Source organism: Gambusia affinis, linkage group LG16 (genome assembly GCF_019740435.1).
Source record: "Gambusia affinis linkage group LG16, SWU_Gaff_1.0, whole genome shotgun sequence".
Lineage (NCBI taxonomy): Eukaryota > Metazoa > Chordata > Actinopteri > Cyprinodontiformes > Poeciliidae > Gambusia > Gambusia affinis.
This window is the reverse complement of record NC_057883.1, coordinates 1,010,199-1,035,557: the sequence shown is the minus strand read 5'-3', so window position 1 is coordinate 1,035,557 and position 25,359 is coordinate 1,010,199. Positions and strand designations below refer to the sequence as shown.

General features: G+C 49.9%; 1 protein-coding gene across 2 annotated transcripts in view; it reads right to left on the bottom strand.

The window, feature by feature from the left end:
• Positions 1 to 24,558, bottom strand: part of LOC122846007 (protein jagged-2-like) — an 88,243-nt gene extending 63,685 nt beyond the window's left edge. For both annotated transcript variants that reach the window (XM_044142647.1, XM_044142648.1), the window contains exons 1-2: positions 24,297 to 24,558; positions 21,949 to 22,260 (exon numbers count right to left, since the gene is read on the bottom strand). In XM_044142647.1, the coding sequence (XP_043998582.1) occupies positions 21,949 to 22,260; positions 24,297 to 24,365 (381 nt within the window). In that variant the 5' untranslated portion in view covers positions 24,366 to 24,558. The remainder of the gene's footprint in view (positions 1 to 21,948; positions 22,261 to 24,296) is intronic.
• Between the last annotated feature and the right edge of the window lie 801 nt (positions 24,559 to 25,359).

Here is a 25,359-nt window from a genome sequence, read left to right as displayed (position 1 = left end):
GGCCACGCTGTGTTTAAATGCGCCAGACGCGCGCATGACACGCCAGGCTGTGTTTAATGTCAGACAGCGCCACGCTGAACGCCACGCTTTGTTTAAATGCGTCGCGCGTCAACGTGTCACGCTATGTTTAAATGCGTCAGGTGACGCGTCACGCTGTGTTTAAATGCGTCAGGTGACTGGTCACGCTGTTTAAATGCGTCTGACAACGCGTCACGCTGTGTTTAAATGCGTCAGACGGCGTGCTCGACGCGTCACGCTGTGTTTAAATGCGCCAGACGGCGCGCATGACACGTCAGGCTGTGTTTTAGTGCGTCAGACGGTGTGCTCGACGCGGCACGCTGTGTTTAGCGCCAGACGCGCATGACACCAGGCTGTGTTTTAGCGCCAGAAGCGCGACACGTCCCGCTGTGTTTAAATGCGTCAGGCGGCACGTCACGCTGTGTTTAAATGCGTCAGCCGGCGCGCATGACACGTCAGGGTGTGTTTGCGCGCCAGCGGTGTGCTCGACGCGTCACGCTGTGTTTAAATGCGCCAGACGCGCTGACACGCCAGGCTGTGTTTAGACAGCGCGCGGCACGCCCCGCTGTGTTTAAGCCAGACGGCGTGCACAACGTGTCACGCTGTGTTTAAATGCGTCAGAAGACGCGTCACGCTGTTTTTAAATGCGTCAGACGGCGTGCTCGACACGTCACGCTGTGTTTAAATGCGTCAGACGGCGCGCACGTGTCGTCAGGCTGTGTTTTAGTGCGTCAGACAGCACGTGCGACACGTCCCGCTGTGTTTAAATGCGTCAGACGGCGCGCACGTGTCGTCAGGCTGTGTTTTATTGCGTCAGACAGCGCGCGCGACACGTCCCGCTTTGTTTAACGGCCATCGTACAACGCGTCACGCTGTGTTTAAATGCGTCAGGCGTCACGCTGTGTTTAAATGCGTCAGGTGACTGGTCACGCTGTTTAAATGCGTCTGACAACGCGTCACGCTGTGTTTAAATGCGTCAGACGGCGTGCTCGACGCGTCACGCTGTGTTTAAATGCGCCAGACGGCGCGCATGACACGTCAGGCTGTGTTTTAGTGCGTCAGACAGCGCGCGCGACACGTCCCGCTTTGTTTAAATGCGTCAGTCGGCGTGCACAACGTGTCACGCTATGTTTAAATGCGTCAGGTGACGCGTCACGCTGTGTTTAAATGCGTCAGGTGACTGGTCACGCTGTTTAAATGCGTCTGACAACGCGTCACGCTGTGTTTAAATGCGTCAGACGGCGTGCTCGACGCGTCACGCTGTGTTTAAATGCGCCAGACGGCGCGCATGACACGTCAGGCTGTGTTTTAGTGCGTCAGACGGTGTGCTCGACGCGTCACGCTGTGTTTAAATGCGCCAGACGGCGCGCATGACACGTCAGGCTGTGTTTTAGTGCGTCAGACAGCGCGCGCGACACGTCCCGCTTTGTTTAAATGCGTCAGACGGCGTGCACAACGTGTCACGCTGTGTTTAAATGCGTCAGAAGACGCGTCACGCTGTGTTTAAATGCGTCAGGTGACGCGTCACGCTATGTTTAGATGCATCAGATGGCGCGCGCGACGTGACAACGCTGTGTTTAAATGCGTCAGACGATGCGTCACGCTGTGTAAAAATGTGTCAGGCGACGCGTCACGCTGTGTTTAAATGCGTCAGGCGACGCGTCACGCTGTGTTTAAATGCGTCAGGCGACGTACGCCAGTGTTTAAATGCGCAGCGACGCCACGCTGTGTTTAAATGCGCCAGCGGCGTGTCGACGCGGCCACGCCTGTGTTTAAATGCCAGACGGCGCGACGCTACGCCAGGCTGTGTTTAGCGCGCCAGACAGCACGCCGACACGCTGTGTTTAAGCGCCAGACGTCGCCACGCTGTTTTAATGTACCAGGCGTTCACGCTGTGTTTAACGCGTGACGGCGCGGCACGACGCGCCAGGCTGTGTTTTAGTGCGTCAGACAGCGCGCGCGACACGTTCCGCTTTGTTTAAATGCATCAGTTGGTGGCACACGGTCACGCCAGCGTTTAAATGCGCTGGTGACGGTCACGCTGTGTTTAAATGCGCTGTGACGCACACGCCAGTGTTTAAAAGCGCTGACGACGCGTCACGCTGTTTTAATGCATCAGGCGCAGTCACGCTGTGTTTAAATGCGCCTGGGCGCGCACGACGCGAAGCTGTGTTTTAGCGTCAGACAGCGCGCGAACGCCCGCTTTGTTTAACGTGACGCGACACGCGCCACGCTGTGTTTAAATGACGGCGTCAACGCCAGTGTTTAAATGCGCTCACGCGTCACGCTGTGTTTAAATGCGTCTGATGACGCGTCACACTCTGTTTTTAATGCATCAGGCGACGAGTCACGCTGTGTTTAAATGCGTCAGGCGACGCGACACGCTCTGTTTAAATGCGCCACGCAGGTTTGACGCGTCACGCTGTGTTAAATCGCGACGGCGCGGTTTAACGCCAGGCTGTTTTTAGTGCGTCAGACAGCGCGCGACACGTCCCGCTGTGTTTAAATGCGTCAGACGACGCGTCACGCTCTGTTTTTAATGCATCAGGCGACGAGTCACGCTGTGTTCAAATGCGTCTGACGGCGCGCACGACGCGTCAAGCTGTGTTTTAGTGCGTCAGACAGCGCGCGCGACACGTCCCGCTTTGCTTAAATGCGTCAGACGGCGTGCTCGACGCGTCACGCTGTGTTTAAATGCGCCAGACGACGCGTCACGCTGTGTTTAAATGCGTCAGACGGCGTGTCGACGCCACACGCCAGGTGTTTAAATGCCAGACGCGCGCGACACGCCAGGCTGTGTTTAGTGCGTCAGCAGCACGCGTGCACATCCCGCTGTGTTTAAATGCGCCAGCGCACGCCACGCTGTTTTTAATGCACGCGTCACGCTGTGTTTAAAGGCCAGACGGCGGCACGCCAGGCTGTGTGGTCAGACAGCGCGCCGACGCCCGCTTTGTTTAAATGCATCAGGTAAACGCGTCACGCTGTGTTTAAACGCCAGGTGACGCTGTGTTTAAATGCGCCAGGTGACGCGCGCCACGCCAGTGTTTAAATCGCCTGACGCCACGCCTGTTTTTAATGCATCAGCTTTAGCGTCACGCTGTGTTTAAATGCGTCTGACGGCGCGCACGACGCGTCAAGCTGTGTTTTAGTGCGTCAGACAGCGCGCGCGACACGTCCCGCTGTGTTTAAATGCGTCAGACGGCGCAGACGCCACGCCAGGCTGTTTAAATGCATCAGCGCGCGACAACGTCACGCTGTGTTTAAACGCTGCACGCCACACGCTGTGTTTAAATGCGCCTGATGACGTCACACTCTGTTTTAATGCATCAGGCACGCGTCACGCTGTGTTTAAATGCGCCAGGCACGCCACACGCTGTTTAAATGCGTCAGGTGGCGTGCTTGACGCGTCACGCTGTGTTTAAATGCGTCAGACGGCGTTTGACACGTCAGGCTGTTTTAGTGCGTCAGACAGCGCGCGCGACACGTCCCGCTGTGTTTAAATGCGTCAGACGACGCGTCACGCTCTGTTTTTAATGCATCAGGCGACGAGTCACGCTGTGTTCAAATGCGTCTGACGGCGCGCACGACGCCGCGCTGTGTTTAGCCAGACGCGCTGCGACACGCCCCGCTTTTGTTAAATGCAGACGGCGTGTTTAACGCCACGCTGGTTTAAATGCGCCAGACGCGCCGCTGACACGCCAGGCTGTGTTTTAGAAGGCCAGACGGCATGCTCGACGCCACGCCAGGCGCAGCGCTGCGATGACACGTCAGGCTGTGTTTAGTGCGCCAGGCAGGTGCACGCACGCTGTGTTTAAATGCGTCAGGCGACGCGTCACGCTGTGTTTAAATGCGTCAGGCGACGCCACACGCCAGGCGTCAGACAGCGCACGCCCCGCTTTGTTTAAATGCGTCAGACGGCGTGCACAACGTGTCACGCTGTGTTTAAATGCGTCAGAAGACGCGTCACGCTGTGTTTAAATGCGCCAACGCCGCTGTTTAGATGCATCAGATGGCGCGCACGCTGTGTTTAACGCCACTGTGTTTAAAGCGCCAGCGCGCGTCACGCTGTGTAAAAATGTGTCAGGCGACGCGTCACGCTGTGTTTAAATGCGTCAGGCGACGCGTCACGCTGTGTTTAAATGCGTCAGGCGACGCGTCACGCTGTGTTTAAATGCGTCAGGCGACGCGTCACGCTGTTTTTAAATGCGTCAGACGGCGTGCTCGACACGTCACGCTGTGTTTAAATGCGTCAGACGGCGCGCACGTGTCGTCAGGCTGTGTTTAGGCGCCAGACAGCAGCATCCCGCTGTGTTTAAATGCGTCAGACGACACGTCACGCTCTGTTTTTAATGTACCAGGCGACGAGTCACGCTGTGTTTAAATGCGTCAGACGGCGTGCACGACGCGCCAGGCTGTGTTTAGCGTCCGCGCGCGACACGCCCGCTGTTTTGCACGCTGGCGAAAACGCTGTGTTTAAATGCGTCAGGTGACGTGTCACGCTGTGTTTAAATGCGTCAGGTGACGCGTCACGCTGTGTTTAAATGCGTCTGACGACGCGTCACGCTCTGTTTTTAATGCATCAGGCGACGAGTCACGCTGTGTATAAATGCGCCACGGCGCGTCACGCAGCTGTGTTTTAGCGCCAGACAGCGCGCGAACACGCCCGCTGTTTAAATGCGCCAGACGGCGACACGACGCCACGCTGTGTTTAAATGCATCAGCGGCGTCCGTCACGCTGTGTTTAACGCGCTGGACGCGGCCACGCCAGCGCAGCGCTGATGACGCGTCACGCTCTGTTTTTAATGCATCAGGCGACGAGTCACGCTGTGTTCAAATGCGCGCGGCGCCACACGCTGTGTTTAAATGCGTCAGGTGGCGTGCTTGACGCGTCACGCTGTGTTTAAATGCGTCAGACGGCGCGCACGACACGTCAGGCTGTTTTAGTGCGTCAGACAGCGCGCGCGACACGTCCCGCTGTGTTTAAATGCGCTGACGCACGCACGCTGTTTTTAATGCATCGCTAAGTCACGCTGTGTTCAAATGCGCCTGACGCGCACACGCTGTGTTTAGCGCCAGAGCGCCGCGCGACACGCCCCGCTTTGTTTAAACGGCCAGACGGCGTGGTTTGACGCGTCACGCTGTGTTTAAATGCCACGGCGTTGACACGTCAGGCTGTGTTTTAGTGCGTCAGACGGCATGCTCGACGCGTCACGCTGTGTTTAAATGCGCCAGACGGCGCGCATGACACGTCAGGCTGTGTTTTAGTGCGTCAGGCAGCACGTGCGACACGTCCCGCTGTGTTTAAATGCGTCAGGCGACGTGTCACACTGTGTTTAAATGCGTCAGGCGACGCGTCACGCTGTGTTTTAGTGCGTCAGACAGCGCGCGCGACACGTCCCGCTTTGTTTAACGCCAGTCGCGGCACAACGCGTCACGCTGTTTAAACGCGCCAGGTTACGCCACGCTGTGTTTAAATGCGCCAGACGGCGTTCGCCACGCTGGCTGTGTTTAAATGCGCCAGACGGCGCATGACGCCAGGCGTGTTTTAGTGCGTCAGCGCTCGACGCGCCACGCTGTGTTTAACGCGCCACGGCGCGTGTTTAACGCCACGCTGTGTTTAAATGCGTCAGGCAACGCCGCCACTGTGTTTAAAGCCAGCGCTGCGCGTGTCACGCTGTGTTAAATGCATCAGGCGGCGTTTGACGCCACACGCTGTGTGAAATCGCCAGACGGCGCCGCATGACACGTCAGGCTGTGTTTAGCGGCCAGCGGCATGCTCGACGCCACGCCAGGTGTTTAAATGCGCCAGACGGCGCGCATGACACGTCAGGCTGTGTTTTAGTGCGTCAGGCAGCACGTCCGACACGTCCCGCTGTGTTTAAATGCGTCAGGCGACGTGTCACACTGTGTTTAAATGCGCCAGCGCGCCACGCTGTGTTTTAGCGCCACAGCGCGCGTACGCCCCGCTTTGTTTAACGCGCGTCGGCGCACAACGCGTCACGCTATGTTTAAATGCGAGCGCCACGCTGTGTTTAACGCCAGGTGGCGTGTTTGACGCCACGCTGTGTTTAAATGCGCCACGGCGCGCGCGACACGCCAGGCTGTTTTAGTGCCAGACGCGGCGACACGCCACGCTGTGTTTAAATGCGTCAGACGCTGTTTCGACGGCCACGCTGTGTTTAAATGCCAGCGCGCCGCTGACACGCCAGGCTGTGAAGGCCAGACGCTGTCGACGCAGCGCCACGCTGTTTAAATGCGCCAGACGCGCGTGACACGCCAGGCTGTGTTTTAGCGCCAGGCAGCACGCGCGTCACGCCACGCTGTGTTTAAATGCGCGCGTCACGCCAGGTGTTTAAACGCGCCAGCGCCACACGCTGTGTTTAAATGCGTCAGACGGCGCGCGCGACACGTCCCGCTTTGTTTAACGTCGCGCACACGCTGTGCTATGAAATCGCCAGGAACGCCACGCTGTGTTTAAATGCGCCAGGCGACGGTCACACTGTCTTTAAATGCGCCAGACGCCACGCTGTGTTTAAATGCGCTTGTGACGCCACGCTGTTTAGATGCCAGATCCGCGCGTCACGCTGTGTTTAAATGCGCCACGGCGCGCCACGCTGTTGTGTCAGCACGCACGCCAGTGTTTAATGCGCAGCACGCGGCCACGCTGTGTTTAAATGCGCGGGCGACGTCACGCTGTGTTTAAATGCGCCAGGCGACGCTCACGCTGTGTTTAAATGCGCAGACGGCGTGTTCGACGCTGTGTTTAAAACGCCAGACGGCGTGTTTAACGCCAGGCTGTGTTTTAGCGCCAGACAGCACGCGCGACACGCTGTGTTTAAATGCGCCAGACGACACGCCACGCTGTTTTTAAACAGGCGCGAGTCACGCTGTGTTTAAATGCGCCAGACGGCGCGCACGCGCCAGGCTGTGTTTAAAGGCCAGACAGCGCGCGCGCTGTTAACGCCCGCTTTGTTTAAATGCATCAGTTGGCGTGCACAACGTGTCACGCTGTGTTTAAATGCGTCAGTTTTCGTGTCACGCTGTGTTTATATGCGTCAGGTGACGCGTCACGCTGTGTTTAAATGCGTCTGACGCACGCGTGTTTTTAATGCATCAGCGCAGTCACGCTGTGTTTAAATGCGTCAGCGCAGACGCCGTGCTGTGTTTAAAACGCCAGACAGCGCGCGAACACGCCACGCTGTGTTTAAACGCGCCAGCGCACGCGAACACGCCAGGCTGTTTAAATGCGTCAGACGGCGGCACAAACGTCACGCTGCTGTGTTTAACGCGCGCACGCCACGCGTTTAAATGCGCGTGACGCGCCAGTTTTTAATGCATCAGGCGACGGTCACGCTGTGTTTAAATGCGCCAGGCGACGTCCACGCTGTGTTTAAATGCGCCAGGTGGCGTGTTGACGCGTCACGCTGTGTTTAAATCGCACGGCGCCACGCGCCAGGCTGTTGTGTTTAGCGCAGCCGCGCGAACGCCCCGCTGTGTTTAAGCGCTGACGACGCGTCACGCTCTGTTTTTAATGCTTCAGGCGACGAGTCACGCTGTGTTAAAATGCGCCACGGCGCGACACGCAGCTGTGTTTAGTCGCCAGACAGCGCGCGACACGTCCGCTTTGTTTAAATGCCAGGCGGCGTTTCGACGCCACGCCAGTGTTTAAATGCGCCAGACGGCGCTGTTTTGAACGTCACGCTGTTTTAGGCCAGCGGCATGCTCGACGCGCACGCCAGTGTTTAAATGCGCCAGACGCGCTGTGACACGCCAGGCTGTGTTTCGCGTCAGGCAGCAGCGAACGCCCCGCTGTGTTTAAATGCGCCAGGCACGTGTCACTGTGTTTAAATCGAACGCGTCACGCTGTGTTTTAGTGCGTCAGACAGCGCGACACGCCCGCTGTGTTTAAAGCGGCGTGCACAACGCGTCACGCTGTGTTTAAACGCGCCAGGTTACGCCACGCTGTGTTTAACGCGCCAGACGCGTGCTTGACGCGTCACGCTGTGTTTAAATGCGCCAGACGCGTGACACGCCGCTGTGTTTCGCGCCACGCCATGCTCGACGCGTCACGCTGTGTTTAAATGCGCCAGACGGCGCGCATGACACGTCACGCTGTGTTTAAATGCGTCAGGCAACGCGTCACACTGTGTTTAAATGCGTCAGACGGCACGCACGACGTGTCACGCTGTGTTCAAATGCATCAGGCGGCGTGCTTGACGCGTCACGCTGTGTTTAAATGCGCCAGACGGCGCGCATGACACGTCAGGCTGTGTTTTAGTGCGTCAGACGCCATGCTCGACGCGTCACGCTGTGTTTAAATGCGCCAGACGGCGCGCATGACACGTCACGCTGTGTTTAAATGCGTCAGGCAGCACGCGTTGAACGCCCGCTGTGTTTAAAGCGCCAGGCGACGGTCACTGTGTTTAAATGCGCCAGGCGACGCCACACGCCAGTGTTTTAGCGCGACAGCGCTGCGCGACACGCCGCAGCGTCGGCCAGTCGGCGTGCACAACGTGTCACGCTATGTTTAAATGCGTCAGGTTACGCGTCACGCTGTGTTTAAATGCGTCAGGTGGCGTGCTGGACGCGTCACGCTGTGTTTAAATGCGTCAGACGGCGCGCACGACACGTCAGGCTGTTTTAGTGCGTCAGACAGCGCGCGCGACACGTCCCGCTGTGTTTAAATGCGCGCCAGACGCGCCACGCTGTTTTTAATGCTTCACGCGAGTCACGCTCATGCGTCACGGCGTTTACGCCGCTGTGTTTAGCGCGTGACAGCGCGCAAACGCCCCGCTTTGTTTAAATGCGCCAGACGGCGTGTCGACGCGCCACGCCAGAAAAATGCGCCAGACGCCGCATGACACGTCAGGCTGTGTTTTAGTGCGTCAGACGGCATGTGCGACGCCACGCCACGCTAAATGCGCCAGACGGCGCGCGTGACACGCCAGGCTGTCGCAGGTAGCACGCGAACGTCCCGCTGTGTTTAAATGCGTCAGGCGACGTGTCACACTGTGTTTAAATGCGTCAGGCGACGCGTCACGCTGTGTTTAAATGCGTCAGACGGCGCGCGCGACACGTCCCGCTTTGTTTAAATGCGTCAGTCGGCGTGCACAACGTGTCACGCTATGTTTAAATGCGTCAGGTGACGCGTCACGCTGTGTTTAAATGCGTCAGGCGACGTGTCACACTGTGTTTAAATGCGTCTGGCGACGCGTCACGCTGTGTTTAAATGCGTCAGACTGCGTGCTCGACACGTCACGCTGTGTTTAAATCGTCAGACGGCGCGCACGTGTCGTCAGGTTGTGTTTAGCGCCTGCAGCACGCGCTGCGAACGCCCCGCTGTTTAAATGCGCCAGACGCACGTCACGCTGTTTTTAATGCATCAGGCGCAGTCACGCTGTGTTTAATGCGAGACGGCGCGCAACGCGCCGCTGTGTTTAGCGCAGACAGCGCTGACACGCCCGCTGTAAATGCGCCAGACGGCGTGTGAAAACGCCAGGTGTTTAAATGCGCCAGACGGCGCGCATGACAGCTGGCTGTGTTTAGTGCGACGCTGTCGACGCGCCACGCTGTGTTTAAATGCGCCAGACGCGCGCATGACGCCAGGCTGTGTTTTAGCCAGCAGCACGCTGAACGCCCACGCTGTGTTTAAATGCGTCACGCGTCGCACACTAAAATGCGCCAGGCGACGCCACGCTGTGTTTAAATGCGCCAGGCGGTGCGACACGCCCCGCTTTGTTTAAACGCCAGTCGCGTGCGCACAGGTCACGCTGTTTAACGCGCCAGGCGCTGTCACGCCAGGCTGTTTAAATGCGCCAGCACGGTCATGTGTTTAACGCGCCTGGCACGCTGTGTTTAAATGCGCGACCGCGAACACGCCACGCTGTGTTTAAATCGTCACGCGCGCGCACGCGTCGCCAGGTTGTGTTTAGCGCCACGTGTTCAGCAGCGACACGCGCCGCGCGAAATGCGCTGTTTAACGCCACGCTGTTTTAATGCATCAGGCGCGTCACGCTGTGTTTAAATGGCCAGACGGCGCAACGCGTCAGGCTGTGTTTAGAGACAGCGCGCGCAAACGCCCCGCTTTGTTTAAATGCACGTCGGGCGAAAACGCGTCACGCCATGTTTAAATGCGCAGCGCCACGCTGTGTTTAAATGCGGGTGGCTTGACGCGCCACGCTGTGAACGCGCCAGCGCGCGTCACGCCAGCTGTTTTAGCGCCAGACAGCGCCGTTTAACGCCCCGCTGTGTTTAAACGCAGACGCAGCCACGCTGTTTTTTAATGCAGGCGTACGAGTCACGCTGTGTTAAATGCGCCACGGCGCGCACGACGCGCCAGCTGTGTTTAAAGACGCGACACGCCCCGCTGTGTTTAAATGCGTCACGGCGTGTTTCGACGATCACGCTGTGTTTAAATGCGCCAGACGCGCCGCATGACACGCCAGGCTGTGTTTTAGCGCCAGACGGCACGCTGTGACGCGCCACGCTGTGTTTAAATGCGACAGAAGGCGCGCAAGACACGTCAGGCTGTGTTTTAGTGCGTCAGGCAGCACGTGCGACACGTCCCGCTTTGTTTAAACGCGCGCGGCACAACGCGTCACGCTATGTTTAAATGCGTCAGGTGACGCGTCACGCTGTGTTTAAATGCCAGGCGCGGTCACACGCTGTGTTTAACGTCTGGCACGCGCACGCTGTGTTTAAACGCGCCAGACGCTGTCGACACGCCACGCTGTGTTTAAATCGCCAGATGGCGCACGTGTCGCCAGGCTGTGTTTAGTGCGCCAGACAGCACGTGCGCCACGCCACGCCAGCGCCGACGCACACGCCACGCTCTGTTTAATGCATCAGCGCGAGTCACGCTGTGTTTAATCGACGCGCCACGCCGCCAGGCTGTGTTTTAGTGCGTCAGACAGCGCGCGCGACACGTCACGCTGTGTTTAAATGCGTCAGGTGACTGGTCACGCTGTTAAAATGCGTCTGACAACGCGTCACGCTGTGTTTAACGCGCACGGCGTCGACGCGCCACGCTGCGTGTTTGCGCGCCGCTGACACGCGGCTGTGTTTAGTGCGCCAGACGCTGCTCGACGCCACACGCTGTGTTTAAACGCGCAGACGCGTGACACGCCAGGCCACGCTGGCGACAGCACGCTGCATACGTCCCGCTGTGTTTAAATGCGCGCCAGTGGTCACACTGTGTTTAAATGCGCAGGCGACGCACGCGCTGTTTAAAGCGCGCGCGCGACACGTCCCGCTTTGTTTAAACGGCGTCGCTGCACAACGCGTCACGCTGTGTTTAAATGCAGGTGACGCCACGCCTGTGTTTAAATGCCAGCGCACGTGTCACACTGTGTTTAAATGCGTCACGCTGTGTTTAAACGCCAGACGGCGGTCGCCACGCCAGCGTCAGACGCGCGCGCGTCAGGCTGTGTTTAGCGCCAGACAGCACGGCGCGTCACGCTGTGTTTAACGCGCTCACGCACGCCAGTGTTTAAATGCCGCTGATGACGCCACACGCTGTTTTAATGCATCAGGCGCGGTCACGCTGTGTTTAACGCGCAGGCGCGCCACGCTGTTTAAATGCGCCAGGTGGCGTGTTTGACGCGGCCACGCTGTGTTTAAATGCGCCACGGCGCGACGCACGCCAGGCTGTGTTTAGTTTGACAGCGCGGCACGCCCCGCTGTGTTTAAATGCGCCAGACGACGCCACGCTGTTTTTAATGCATCAGGCGCGAGTCACGCTGTGTTTAAATGCGCCTGACGGCGCTGCGACGCTGTGTTTAGTGCGCCAGACAGCGCGCGTCCGCTTTGTTTAAATGCGCCAGACGGCGTCGACGCCACGCTGTTTAAATGCCAGACGCGTGACACGTCAGGCTGTGTTTAGCGCGCCACGCATGCACGCCACACGCTGTTTAAAGCGCCAGACGGCGCGCGCATGACACGCCACGCTGTGTTTAAACGCGACGCTGTGTTTGAACGCCACGCTGTGTTTAAATCGCTGACGCCAGCGCGTCGCCAGGCTGTGTTTAGTGCGCCAGAACGCGACACGTCCCGCTGTGTTTTAGTGCGTCAGACGACGCGTCACGCTCTGTTTTTAATGCATCAGGCGACGAGTCACGCTGTGTTCAACGCGCCAGACGGCACAACGACGCCGCCAGGCTGTGTTTAGTGCGTGTTTAAACGTCAGTCGGCGCGGCACAACGGTCACGCTATGTTTAAATGCGCCAGGTGACGCCACGCTGTGTTTAAATGCGCCAGACGCGCTTTCGACGCGTCACGCTGTGTTTAAATGCGCCAGACGGCGCGCATGACACGTCAGGCTGTGTTTTAGCGCCACGGCGTGTTCGACGCGCCACGCCAGGTGTTTAAATGCGCCAGACGGCGCCGATGACACTTCAGGCTGTGTTTAAACGCCAGACAGCTGCGAACGCCGCTGTGTTTAAATGCGCCACGCGGTCACACTGTGTTTAAATGCGTCAGGCGACGCGTCACGCTGTTTAAATAACGACGGCGCGCCACGCTGTGTTTAAATGCGCACGGCGTGAACGCGTCACGCTGTGTTTAAATGCGAACGCGTCACGCTGTGTTTAACGCGCCAGGCGACGCGTCACACTGTGTTTAAAACGCCGTCACGCTGTGTTTAAACGCCACGCTGTCGGCAACGCCACGCTGTGTTTAAATGAGCGCACGCACGCCAGGCTGTGTTTTCGTTTCGACACGTCACGCTGTGTTTAAATCGTCAGACGGCGCGCACGTGTCGTCAGGCTGTGTTTTAGTGCGTCAGACAGCACGTGCGACACGTCCCGCTGTGTTTAAATGCGTCAGACGACACGTCACGCTCTGTTTTTAATGCATCAGGCGACGAGTCACGCTGTGTTTAAATGCGTCAGACGGCGCGCACGACGCGCCAGGCTGTGTTTTAGTGCGTCAGACAGCGCGCGCGACACGTCCCGCTTTGTTTAAATGCGTCAGTCGGCGTGCACAACGTGTCACGCTATGTTTACGCGCCAGACGCTGTTTAAAGGCCGGTGACGCTGTGTTTAAATGCGTCAGACGACACGTCACGCTCTGTTTTTAATGCATCAGGCGACGAGTCACGCTGTGTTTAAATGCGTCAGACGGCGCGCACGACGCGCCAGGCTGTGTTTTAGTGCGTCAGACAGCGCGACACGTCCCGCTTTGTTTAAATGCGTCAGTCGGCGTGCACAACGTGTCACGCTATGTTTAAATGCGTCAGGTGACGCGTCACGCTGTGTTTAAATGCGTCGGGTGACGCGTCACGCTGTGTTTAAATGCGTCAGGTGACTGGTCACGCTGTTTAAATGCGTCTGACAACGCGTCACGCTGTGTTTAAATGCGTCAGACGGCGTGCTCGACGCGTCACGCTGTGTTTAAATGCGCCAGACGGCGCGCATGACACGTCAGGCTGTGTTTTAGTGCGTCAGACGGCATGCTCGACGCGTCACGCTGTGTTTAAATGCGCCAGACGGCGCGCATGACACGTCAGGCTGTGTTTTAGTGCGTCAGGCAGCACGTGCGACACGTCCCGCTGTGTTTAAATGCGTCAGACGTCGCGCACGACGCGCCAGGCTGTGTTTTAGTGCGTCAGACAGCGCGCGCGACACGTCCCACTTGGTTTAAATGCGTCAGACGGCGTGCACAACGTGTCACGCTGTGTTTAAATGCGTCAGAAGACGCGTCACGCTGTGTTTAAATGCGTCAGGTGACGCGTCACGCTGTGTTTAAATGCGTGTGACGACGCGTCACGCTCTGTTTTTAATGCATCAGGTGACGCGTCACGCTATGTTTAGATGCGTCAGGCGACGCGTCACGCTGTGTTTAAATGCGTCAGGCGACGCGTCACGCTGTGTTTAAATGCGTCAGGCGACGCGTCACGCTGTGTTTAAATGCGTCAGACGGCGTGCTCGACGCGTCACGCTGTGTTTAAATGCGCCAGACGGCGCGCACGACACGTCAGGCTGTGTTTTAGTGCGTCAGACAGCACGTGCGACACATCCCGCTGTGTTTAAATGCGTCAGACGACACGTCACGCTCTGTTTTTAATGTACCAGGCGACGAGTCACGCTGTGTTTAAATGCGTCAGACGGCGTGCACGACGCGCCAGGCTGTGTTTTAGTGCGTCAGACAGCGCGCGCGACACGTTCCGCTTTGTTTAAATGCATCAGTTGGCGTGCACAACGTGTCACGCTGTGTTTAAATGCGTCAGGTGACGTGTCACGCTGTGTTTAAATGCGTCAGGTGACGCGTCACGCTGTGTTTAAATGCGTCTGACGACGCGTCACGCTCTGTTTTTAATGCATCAGGCGACGAGTCACGCTGTGTTTAAATGCGTCAGGCGACGCGTCACGCTGTGTTTAAATGCGTCAGGCGGCGTGCTTGACGCGTCACGCTCTGTTTTTAATGCATCAGGCGACGAGTCACGCTGTGTTTAAATGCGTCTGACGGCGCGCACGACGCGTCAAGCTGTGTTTTAGTGCGTCAGACAGCGCGCGCAACACGTTCCGCTTTGTTTAAATGCGTCAGACGGCGCACACGACGCAACACGCTGTGTTTAAATGCATCAGACGGCGTGCACAACATGTCACGCTGTGTTTAAATGCGTCAAGTGACGCGTCACGCTGTGTTTAAATGCGTCTGATGACGCGTCACACTCTGTTTTTAATGCATCAGGCGACGAGTCACGCTGTGTTTAAATGCGTCAGGCGACGCGTCACGCTCTGTTTAAATGCGTCAGGTGGCGTGCTTGACGCGTCACGCTGTGTTTAAATGCGTCAGACGGCGCGCACGACACGTCAGGCTGTTTTAGTGCGTCAGACAGCGCGCGCGACACGTCCCGCTGTGTTTAAATGCGTCAGACGACGCGTCACGCTCTGTTTTTAATGCATCAGGCGACGAGTCACGCTGTGTTCAAATGCGTCTGATGGCGCGCACGACGCGTCAAGCTGTGTTTTAGTGCGTCAGACAGCGCGTGCGACACGTCCCGCTTTGCTTAAATGCGTCAGACGGCGCACACGACGCGTCACGCTGTGTTTAAATGCGTCTGACGCACAATCACTTGTGCTTCAGATTGATCAGAAACAAGTTTTTGGAAATAATATATATAAAAAAATTATACCTATAAGAAGTGATAAATTCTATTACAGTTTTAAATTTTACATTAAACATTAAAATTTTTGTGATTAATCAAAATGAAAGCATCAAACTTCCAGTTCTAAAAAATAAGGTCCAATTGTTAAAAAGCAACACTATGAAGAGGAATTGAAGGTACTGTAGTCTAAATTTGGTTGGAGTCCACAGATTTTCCTGCAACATCAGTGTGGTGTAGCTGTTGTATTACAAAGTCAAGAAGCAGCAACGACAGAACTATTTTGTCATCTGAGGTTAGCAGCACAAACAGATTTGTGTACATTTAGTCATGTTTAGTTAAAATAAGTTCATACTCTTTTAGAAATGTGTGTTATTGACAAACAGCTCTGTTGTAAATACTAAAATGTTAAATTCAGGGTGGAATATTGCAGACATCTTAGGTCACAGCTGCACATGATGATATTCTGTAATTCTGACCTGTGCTCAGAATTCTTCCACATGAAGAGCATTTATTTCAACAGTGGCCTACTGTTAAGGTTGAGGCATCCAGCAAGTTTAACAAAGTGATGCAAGGTTACTGTTGTCACCAAAGCTTAAGAAACAGGCTGCTGATGTAGGGCTACTGTCAGGCATTAACTGGTTCAATGCTGTACATATCTATTTGAAAGGAAACTGTTTTCTCAGGAGGAATTTAATAAAGTATGCTAACACTTTCGATGGAAAGTATTAACATAAATTAATTCTTTAAGTAATACTGCCTGATAGTCTCTCAGACGGAATTAATTTTGTAACAAGAATAAAAGTCTGTTACATGGTGGCAGAGGCAGTAATCCTCTTAAGTATAATTGTTAAAGAGAAATCAAAAAGAAAAAGCAACAGGAACACTGACTAGACCTCCACTAAGCAATGTTTCCCAGATCCCAACCAAGAGTGAGACGATGAAAAAATACTATGTTCTTATGAGCATGCCAGATGGAATTTTCTATAATCTATCAACCAACCTATTCCTCAACACTAGCCTCCAAAAAGACTAGGCTTGTTGTAAGTTCACTCATTATGGTTTCAGAAATGTGGGGATTACAGTAGTTTCTTTGTTATGGGGAGGCTGAGAAACTCAGAGATTTTAGTCCTCCTATAGTTGAGAAACTTTGCTGAACCTTCACCCAATACATTTTGTTTTCAAGACATTTGTGGCACTAGTGGTCTTTATTACCTTCTCTCTTTGCACTAGTGGCAAAGAGAGAAGGTACTCTTTCATACAAACATGAAAGAGGAGTCCTATGCATAACCAATAAAACCAGCTATGAAAAAAAATGCAAAATTTCTGATATAGCTTTCATTTTCAGGCAGAATTATTTTGACATCTTGCTTGTCCATTTCCGATTTGTTTAGATTTTCATCATCTGATGCAAGAAAGCAATCAAAGCTTTCTTGCATCAGAATTACAGCTCCCACCATATCTACTCTATATATCTACTTGTCATGAAAATATCAATATGTGCAATATAACAACCATAAAGAACTGCCTGCACTGAATATTTGATATAATATCACAATGTATAACATTTTCAGCTAATTGGAAGCAATCTAATGATCCTTAATGCTCATACCTGATGGATTTTGTTCATGGCTGCCTCACTAAAATTAAAATGATGGAGATATTTCATATTAGTCGTTCATCTAATATTTTAGATGAACGACTAAAGTCATGTTTTTGGACTGTGGGAGGAAGCCGGAGAACCCGGGGAGAACCCACGCATGCACAGTGAGAACATGCAAACTCCATGCAGAAAGATCCGAAACAAGAAAGCCGCATTTTGCTCATGCGGATGTGACATCAGCGCTGTATGTCCAAAGAGCCCATTGCTGATAAATTATAAACATTATTTTTACTTTGACTCCTCTTAATACAGCTACTTTCAGTCAGAAAATATGAATGCCTTCATGATTTAATTTGTGAAACTGAATAGTGGTTGTTGCTCAGAGGACATAGATGAAATGTTTATAACTGTACAGTATTGGATTCCTGAGTGTATTGGGAAGAGAAAATCATATGGCAAAGACAACACACCACATGGACAGATTTCACTCATGAAATTTCCGATTGAAATCTTTCAAAACCTCTCGAGATTAAACTTAAGTTCAGAGTAAAGAAACCTGATCAATGAGGAAGAAGCAAAGATGACAGGTTGTGGACTATTTTTAGTCATGGCAGTTGTTTTGTCTTCTGTGTCCGCTTTCTGTCACCTCAAGCTCTTATTGGCTACACATCGCATTCAACAAGCTGTGCTCACGTTTGTCCTCGAGAAACACCCTGTGATATCGGGTCAAGATGATCCAACATGTTGAACACCTCCAATTTGAGATCAGATTCAGATTTATTCTTTTAATACATATAAAAAGACATAAAAGCTATCAAAACTTAAAAAGTGAAAAAACAATAAAATGTACCAAGAAAAATACATAAAGTACTAATCAATCTAGAGCAGTCCAGACCATCTTCTAATCAGACTAGGTCACTCTTTACACACCACATACAGTAGGAATATTTCTTAAGATTGTTTTTAGAGCCATGTCATTAATAGAAGCATCTTTAAAATTGTTGGAGTGGGAAAAATGAGGTCAAAATCAGCAAAATTATCTTGCCATCTGAGCCAGCTGAAATAAAAGGATATCATCCTTTATAACCCAAAGAGCCCACTACCAAAACAGCATCATCACCAGAATTCAGAGAGGAATTAAAAGTGTTCTTGTTCTTTTTTTTTGTCAGCATATAGTTTTTGATTAAAATGTGATTTGATAATTACAGATCCTGAAATTTAGTCAATTAAAAGTTTTATTCAAGTTCCACCACTTGCATTTTCAGTATATATTTTACTTATTATTATTATTATTAATACCACAGCTTGGCACTCATTCTGCTTCGGTGCTAAGACCTCCGTTAGAAGAGGTTGCTGGCATTTGCACACAGCACTCTTCACCCTCCACAGTGGAAAGCAGCAACCCCATGCATGTGGAGTGAGACAATGACCCAATAACAGACGTAGCCTGAACCTGAGAGACTGTGAGGTAAAGGCATCCCCAGACAACATTCTCCAGGATCTTCACTTGTTTGAGTAGTTGGTGTTATTGATATCCAGCTCCAGTGTCACATACAACTTAGTGGTAATCCTATCTACCCACAGAGCCCCAAGTTACTACTTCCATCTTCTACTCCGCTGACAGCTGACCGTGAGGAGTGATGAATGGAGGAGTCGTGTAGCCAGCCAAGCCCACAACCCTCATAACATGTGTGATCAAAAATGATCACACAGACTCTATTATACTGGCTTTTACTTTAAATATAAAGAAACCTCAACACAATATCATATATTTAAAATCATAAAAGCACTTTGTCAACAAAGTGTATTTAATGAAGGATGTGGATACACACGTTTCTTGTGTAAAGACCTACTGCTTATTTAATATTGACAAATTTAGAACTTCAACTTTACAAGACTCTGATAAAGGCATTTTTTCTCAGATAATATTACCTGTTTTTTTTTCCTCACACTTCAGTGTTTCAGATTATCAATCAAATGTTAATAATAAAAAAGCATAATCCAAGTTAAAACAAAGAGCACTTTCCAAATAACGATTTCATCTGTATGAAGGGAAAAAGGCATCCAAAACGACCAGAATAATCCCCCTCCGTGTGAAATAATACATCAACTGCACATAACCACACGTCAAGGGCAACTGAGTTTAATTAATTAATTTGATTAATGCCTAGCCTGTAGAATCAAGAAATCAATTAAACAGGACCTGTCCGACAACCTGAAATACACCTAATCTATATAAATTGAACAGATGCGAAACAAAGTTACTGACATTTGTGATTCTCAAGACTCCTAAAGCCATTGAAATGTTTTTTGTTTACCCTTTCCAAACTGACAGCGAGGATCTTTACCCATTAAAGAATCAAACATGGAGCAGTGGAAAACCTTCCCAAGAACGGCCAGTCTACAGAGAAGAATCAAGAACTACAGCTCTTCAGGCCACGCTGCCAAAGTGAAGGTCAGAGTTCATGGTTCAATAAAAAACATACACAAAAAGGGAACCACCGCTGACCCAAAAGCACACAAAGGTTTCTTTTACATTTGCCTCAAAGATTTGGGGGAGAATATTCTGTGGAGTGATGAGACAAAAGTAGCACTTCCTGGAAGATGTGTACCCCATTACTTCTGGTGAAAAACTAACAACGCTAAAGAAAAATAATATCTTAAATAAAGTAAAACATGGTGATGGTGTTATGGTCTACAGCTACTATCCTGCTTCAGGAACTGAACAACTTGAGCTAACTCAGGGGTGTCAAAGTCAAATGGACGGAGGGCCAAATAAAAAATTTAGCTACAAGCCGAGGGCCGGACTGATCGAATGTTCATTGAAATTTTTTTAAATGACGCATATAGTCTAGTGAACCTAATTGAACCTACTGAAAACCTAACAAATATATTCCAATATGATCAGATAAATAAAGCAATATTTTCTTATGGCTCTGTCAGTAATCTTTAATTTTCAACAGACACAACTGAAATATTTTTAAAATATAATTAGACTGAAATACAATAAAATAAAGTGCAAAAATCTATCTAAATTTGCAGTACCGTAATTCCGCCACACGTAGCGCTAAGTGGAAAAATTCCAACGGTTTCTGAAAGGGGAGACGTTGCACTTTCCAGCAAGTATCGGGTTAATACGGTAACTTCGCAGCTGCAGCTGCAGAGAGTGTATTTAATCCGGGGGGCACTCGTTTAATAGACGGTATATTTCGGCAATAACTTGGTGGATATTGAAAGTACCTGTTGTTATGGATACATGGGTAAGTACATCATCTCACAGAACATTTAAAGAACTACTTACAGTTCAAATAAGGAAGATTTTTTTTCAGACGGGGTGCCGGCTTGCTGAGGTCTGCGGGCCGGTTCTAATAATAAATCAAGATCATCCCAGGGGCCGTAAAAAATCTTCTCGCGGGCCGGATGTGGCCCGCGGGCCTTGACTCTGACATATGTGAGCTAACTGATTAATTCTGTGAGGATTTGGATTTTGTATGTGTCTTCAGTTAATTGAGTCTCTGTGTTGTCCCGGGTACCTATTGTTTATCCCCAGCTGTTTCTTGTTTTCCCTGATTACCTTCCCTGTGTGTTTAAACCCACTTGTGTCTCTTGTTCCCTGTCAGGTCCTTGTCTAAGTGGACATGTTGTGTTTCAAATGTCTTGTATTCCCAGTGCTACCAGTATCAGTGTTTTCTTTGCCTCATTGCTCATCTGTGCTGCCTGGATTTCAGTTCACCTTTTGTTTTTCATTAAAACAATAATACTTCATCTCAACCTGGGTTCAGCCGTGTCCATCCTGTCCACTAAACCTACAACTCATGACAAATTCTGCTCTCTAGTTCTAAGTCTTCAAGCAGGATGTCTGACTTGACTTGAATCAAAACAACAAGAGTACTAGGTCAGGTTGGTGTGGAGAAATGTCTACTGTAGTAAAGTAATCAGAATATAAAAAAACTGCTTTTTGAACTTACTCTACTTATCGTGACCTAAAAATACATTATTTTGATGTAGTTTGATTTTTAGGACAAAAAATCCTTCGTGATTGTGATTTTGGCACTAATATTATTCTTTTTACAACACAGAATGCCTTCAAAGTCCTCACTGAATATTGTATTAAGTCTTTAAAGGAGGCTAAAAACTGTTCAGTCAGATAGCTTAGAGAATCAGTCATTAGAAGCTTAAGCAGTTTGTTTTGCTGCTGATTTACTGATTAACCCACTGAACCCTTCAGAACATAAAAACATTCCCTGATTACTGGGTTCATTCCCAATCTCATCCTCTGTTTTCCCTCCCATGTTGTTGGGTTCACAATGACTCGAAGTCATCAGCTATTATGGGAATCAAACGAATGACGTATCTTCCATGAAACCTCCCCTGATTAAAATCTCTTCGTGTGACAACAGTTTCTTGCAGCTCTGATTGCCAGTGCTGATCCAGTTTCCCACGCTGCCTCTCCAAGTAAGGAGCAGGAGCAGGTTTTGTTTGGCTTGCTGCTCTGTTTGGATGAGATAATAGGTTACCTGCCACTTTTTAATCAGAACCACTTTAGAAAAAACATTAGTTTTTCCTAAACTAAACGCATGAACCATCCCACTCCTCTGTCATCAACAGCTGAAGCTATGCACTGAACCAAGACACAACTGTGAGCATCAAAGTCCTGTCTTCATAGGAAAGACATGGAGCTTTACCTCCAAAGCCCCCACACAAGAATGTGATGTGTCCAGACAGAAAACTGATGATACACACAGAGGTGGCTCTTGCATCAGAGATGCCCTAGGTGAGCTCCCTAAAAGAAGCAAACACACACACCCAGTACTGTGGCAAACCCCTTGTATCATGATACTTGACAGAAACATTAAAGGAGGAGCTGTCTACTCTTTGTCCATCTCTGTGAATGCTCAAACAGATAGATGGTAATCAAATAGTCAGCAATATTTTTCATTCATAGTGCATAAGGCAGGATGGCACACATTCCGCATTGACTGAAGAGTGACAACTCAGCAACAGAAACCTTCCTGACCAACTGACAGATGTCTGACGACATGAAATAGACTAAAGGATCTCCAAAACCACCAATGGATACAGATGTACCCCAGGTAGCGGAATGGTAAAGTCAAAAACACTAGTGATTAACATGTTCCAGGAAAACATTTTTATAAAATTCTGAAGAAAATAAACTGAAATAATAACTCATGCTGTTTAATAATCTATGACATGATCAACTTACCGGCCATGAGAACTGGAAGGGAATGACAATCTTCCCAGTGTCGTGACTGCCTTTCTGGCTTCCTCTGAACTGGAAAGTATTCCCACCAATCACCTTGGTGATTTCTGACCCATAGGTGCATGGTCCACCAATCTTCACCTCCTGCTGGTATTCCTTTAAGCACACCCTGAAGTAAGTATCACACTCGTCCAGGCCGCAGTTTCCATCTGCCTGGCGGCCCTCCGAGTCACAGCAGTCGCCGTTTAGGAGCTGACCTTTGGGGTTTTCCACTGAGATGAGTTGCAGCTCAAAGTAACCCGAAGACTGACACACCTGAGGGGCAGACAGGGAGGTGAAGATGGCTAAAGCTGCTTGTCTCTATTTCATGCTTTCAATGTTTGAAATAAACAAACAGAAGTAATTTTCCCATGTGGCGTTCAGCCAATCAAAGCCAAAAATCTTATTTTTCTTTTGCTTATTCATAAAGTGCATCCAAAAAAGGTATTTTCACCATCTTCAGGCTGTAAACACCTCCATCAGCAGCAGGTTCTTTGATGCACATTTATTTTGGTTAAATAAAACTCCAATACAAATTAGATATAACTGATTCAAGGTCTGAAAGGCGACAGTGAAGTAATTCCTGCTTTTTCTGCTTGCTTAACCTACCTCTATCAAATACATCACATTTCTTCTTCTTCAGGTTTCGTGAACCACACAAATAAAAATGGGATCACTCAGAGTCAGAATCAGCATGTCATACATCTAAGGATTAATCTAGAAATTAATTGACATTTTCTAGATTCTTTTGAAATTCTTGATCAGTGCATTTGTAATAATTAAACTTTAAAGTGGTTGGAAGCTCAAGAAGCCATCCAGTTTTGTGTACTATGGCATTCCCATTAGGAAATTATAATACTTAGACATAGATGGTGCAAGCTGCCTGCATATGTACTTGTGCTTAGTAGTATAAAATTTTCCACTATGCAAAATAATCAAATTATATTTTTGTTACAGTGCTCAGCGACCTTTTATAAATTTGACCCATCAAAGTTTCTCTGAATGATGATCAGAAAATCAAATCCTGAAAAATCCAAATGTTTTGTCCTTTCAAATCCAACAATTTATGGACTAATTGAATATGCACTTTTGTAATTATTTACTTGAGTTTAATAAAAAATCTGACAAATAGACTTTAAGATAAACTTGTATCCATAAAAGGATATAATTTGTTTTCTTTTCACAAAAGGGTTGGCTGCAAATATTAAAAACTAGAATTGTTTCCATTAAATAGTAAAATACTCCTTTGATGTTGTGATTGTTGTGAAGCACTTTGGTCTGTTGAGGTTGTTGTAAATGTGCTATTTAAATAAACTTTAACTTGACTTATAATAAGAGTTAAAATTGAAAAAAAAAAGCCAAATATAATGGTCAGATTCCTAATTTGTTGTATGAATTTTGAATAATCTGAACAGCATATTTCTTTGTTTCATTCATCAGAAAATCAAAGCCTTGCAGAACGAGTGCAGAACGTTTATCAAATCTTTCTAAACTGGCTTGCTGAATCACAAAGAGCTGCAGAGGACTGGCTGCTAAAAATCAATCCCAAACGTTTCCACCTTCCAAACCCACAAACACTGTTGGAGGAAACATGAAGTTCCAACTGCTGTTTGAGTTCTTAACAATAACTAGTAAGTAAAATAGGGATATGAGTTTTCAAAAGGAGCTCATTCTTAGTGAGACGTGACCCCGAGTGATGCCAAACCTCAACTTTGGGGACCATTGCACCAAACTAATGAAGTTTCTCTGAAGTTGATTCCTGTAGCCCTGTGTTGGGAAAAAGGTGCAATTTCCTAGTTTATGTCTTCTTAATTTTCAGACTGCATACTTTTTGCAGAAACTGTACGATCTGCCAGAGCTGCAGTTCAGTGCAATTTTTGGAGATACAGTTCAGGTTGCAGCTGTGCAACTGACCTTTAGCCTGAAGACATTTTTTTTCTTTGCCCCCCCCCCCCAAAAAAAAAACTACAACAACTTTAAAACTGACTAAAAAGAGATCAAACTTGTTAAAGTGTTTTTTTAACTATTTGCTTATACAGTAAATTGGAGATTGCCCCACTAATAACAGACATTTCAGACATGGATCAGTGCTTCACTAATTCAAAGTGACATGATTAAAAATAATACGCAGGTCATGCTGCTGAGAAATATTTGCATTCACTGAAGGGAGTATATTTAGAAATAATAGATGTGACTTCAGCTCCAAATACATGATGGAGTTACAAAATATAGAAAACAATAAAACATGGAAAAAGCTGAATCAAAAGCAAAGTTATCGTCTTGCTAGGAGAGCAACCTAATCAAGTTCTCACCTCGGTGCATACAGTAAGCAGGAAACACAGTATGAAGAAGCGATGCGCTTTCCCAGGTTTATTCCACATGTCTCCGTCCGCTCAGAGTAAAGGCTCATCAGGGAAAAGAAGCAGATATGTGCGCTTCAGAGAGTCAGAATAATGCTGGAGATGGAGGTAAAGCAGTATCCAGATTGTCGAGGGCGTGCAGGGCTGCAAGAGGTGAAGTGCACCTCTACCGCTGCTGCAGCTGCTGTCTGAACCACGTACAGTCCGCCTCCCTCCGCCGCTCCGCTCCGGGATCTGAGCAGCGGGGCAGCGCAGCAGCAGCGCGTCTCTGCTGTCCAAAGCAGGAGCAGGGAAGCTGCTGTGACTGGCAGCTCAGCGGGCCAATCATAGTCCACCGAGGTGAACCGTTTCTAGCTCAGAGCCAATTAGAAGGAGAAACTCCGAAAGGGACTCTGATGGATTTATTGTTGAGGTTCGTCTCTGATGCGTTGCTTCAAGTATTTTAACAACAGCATGGAGTCGAGTTTCATTTATTTACAAGATTAGACTTTTAGAATTTTTTTTCCTTAAAACCTGAACGTAAGGATGCTCCTGATGCAGTATATGCTTCAATTCTTATGATAAGAAGCTGATTAAATATTTCTCCTCCAAATGAGGGCCATAAATGATTAATATCACATTCAGTTCAGTGTCGTTCAGTGTCTTTTCAGTCCACTGGGACAGAGTACGGCCGAAAGCGCCCTCTACTGACACCTAACTATGGCAGTCTTGGATATGAGACCGATGAGAATGGATTCAGCCCTGCGACAGACTGGCGACCTGTCCAGGGTGTACCCCGCCTCTCGCCCGGAACGTAGCTGGAGATAGGCAAAAGGCAACCATCCCGACCCCATTAGGGACAAGGGTGAACAGAAAATGGATGGATGGATGGATGGATGAATGGATGGATGGATGGATGGATGGATGGATGGATGGATGGATGGATGGATGGATGGATGGATGGATGGATGGATTCAATAACAAACACAGAAAAACAAAGCACTGTTAGAATCTCATCAAAGTAGTTAAGAAAACT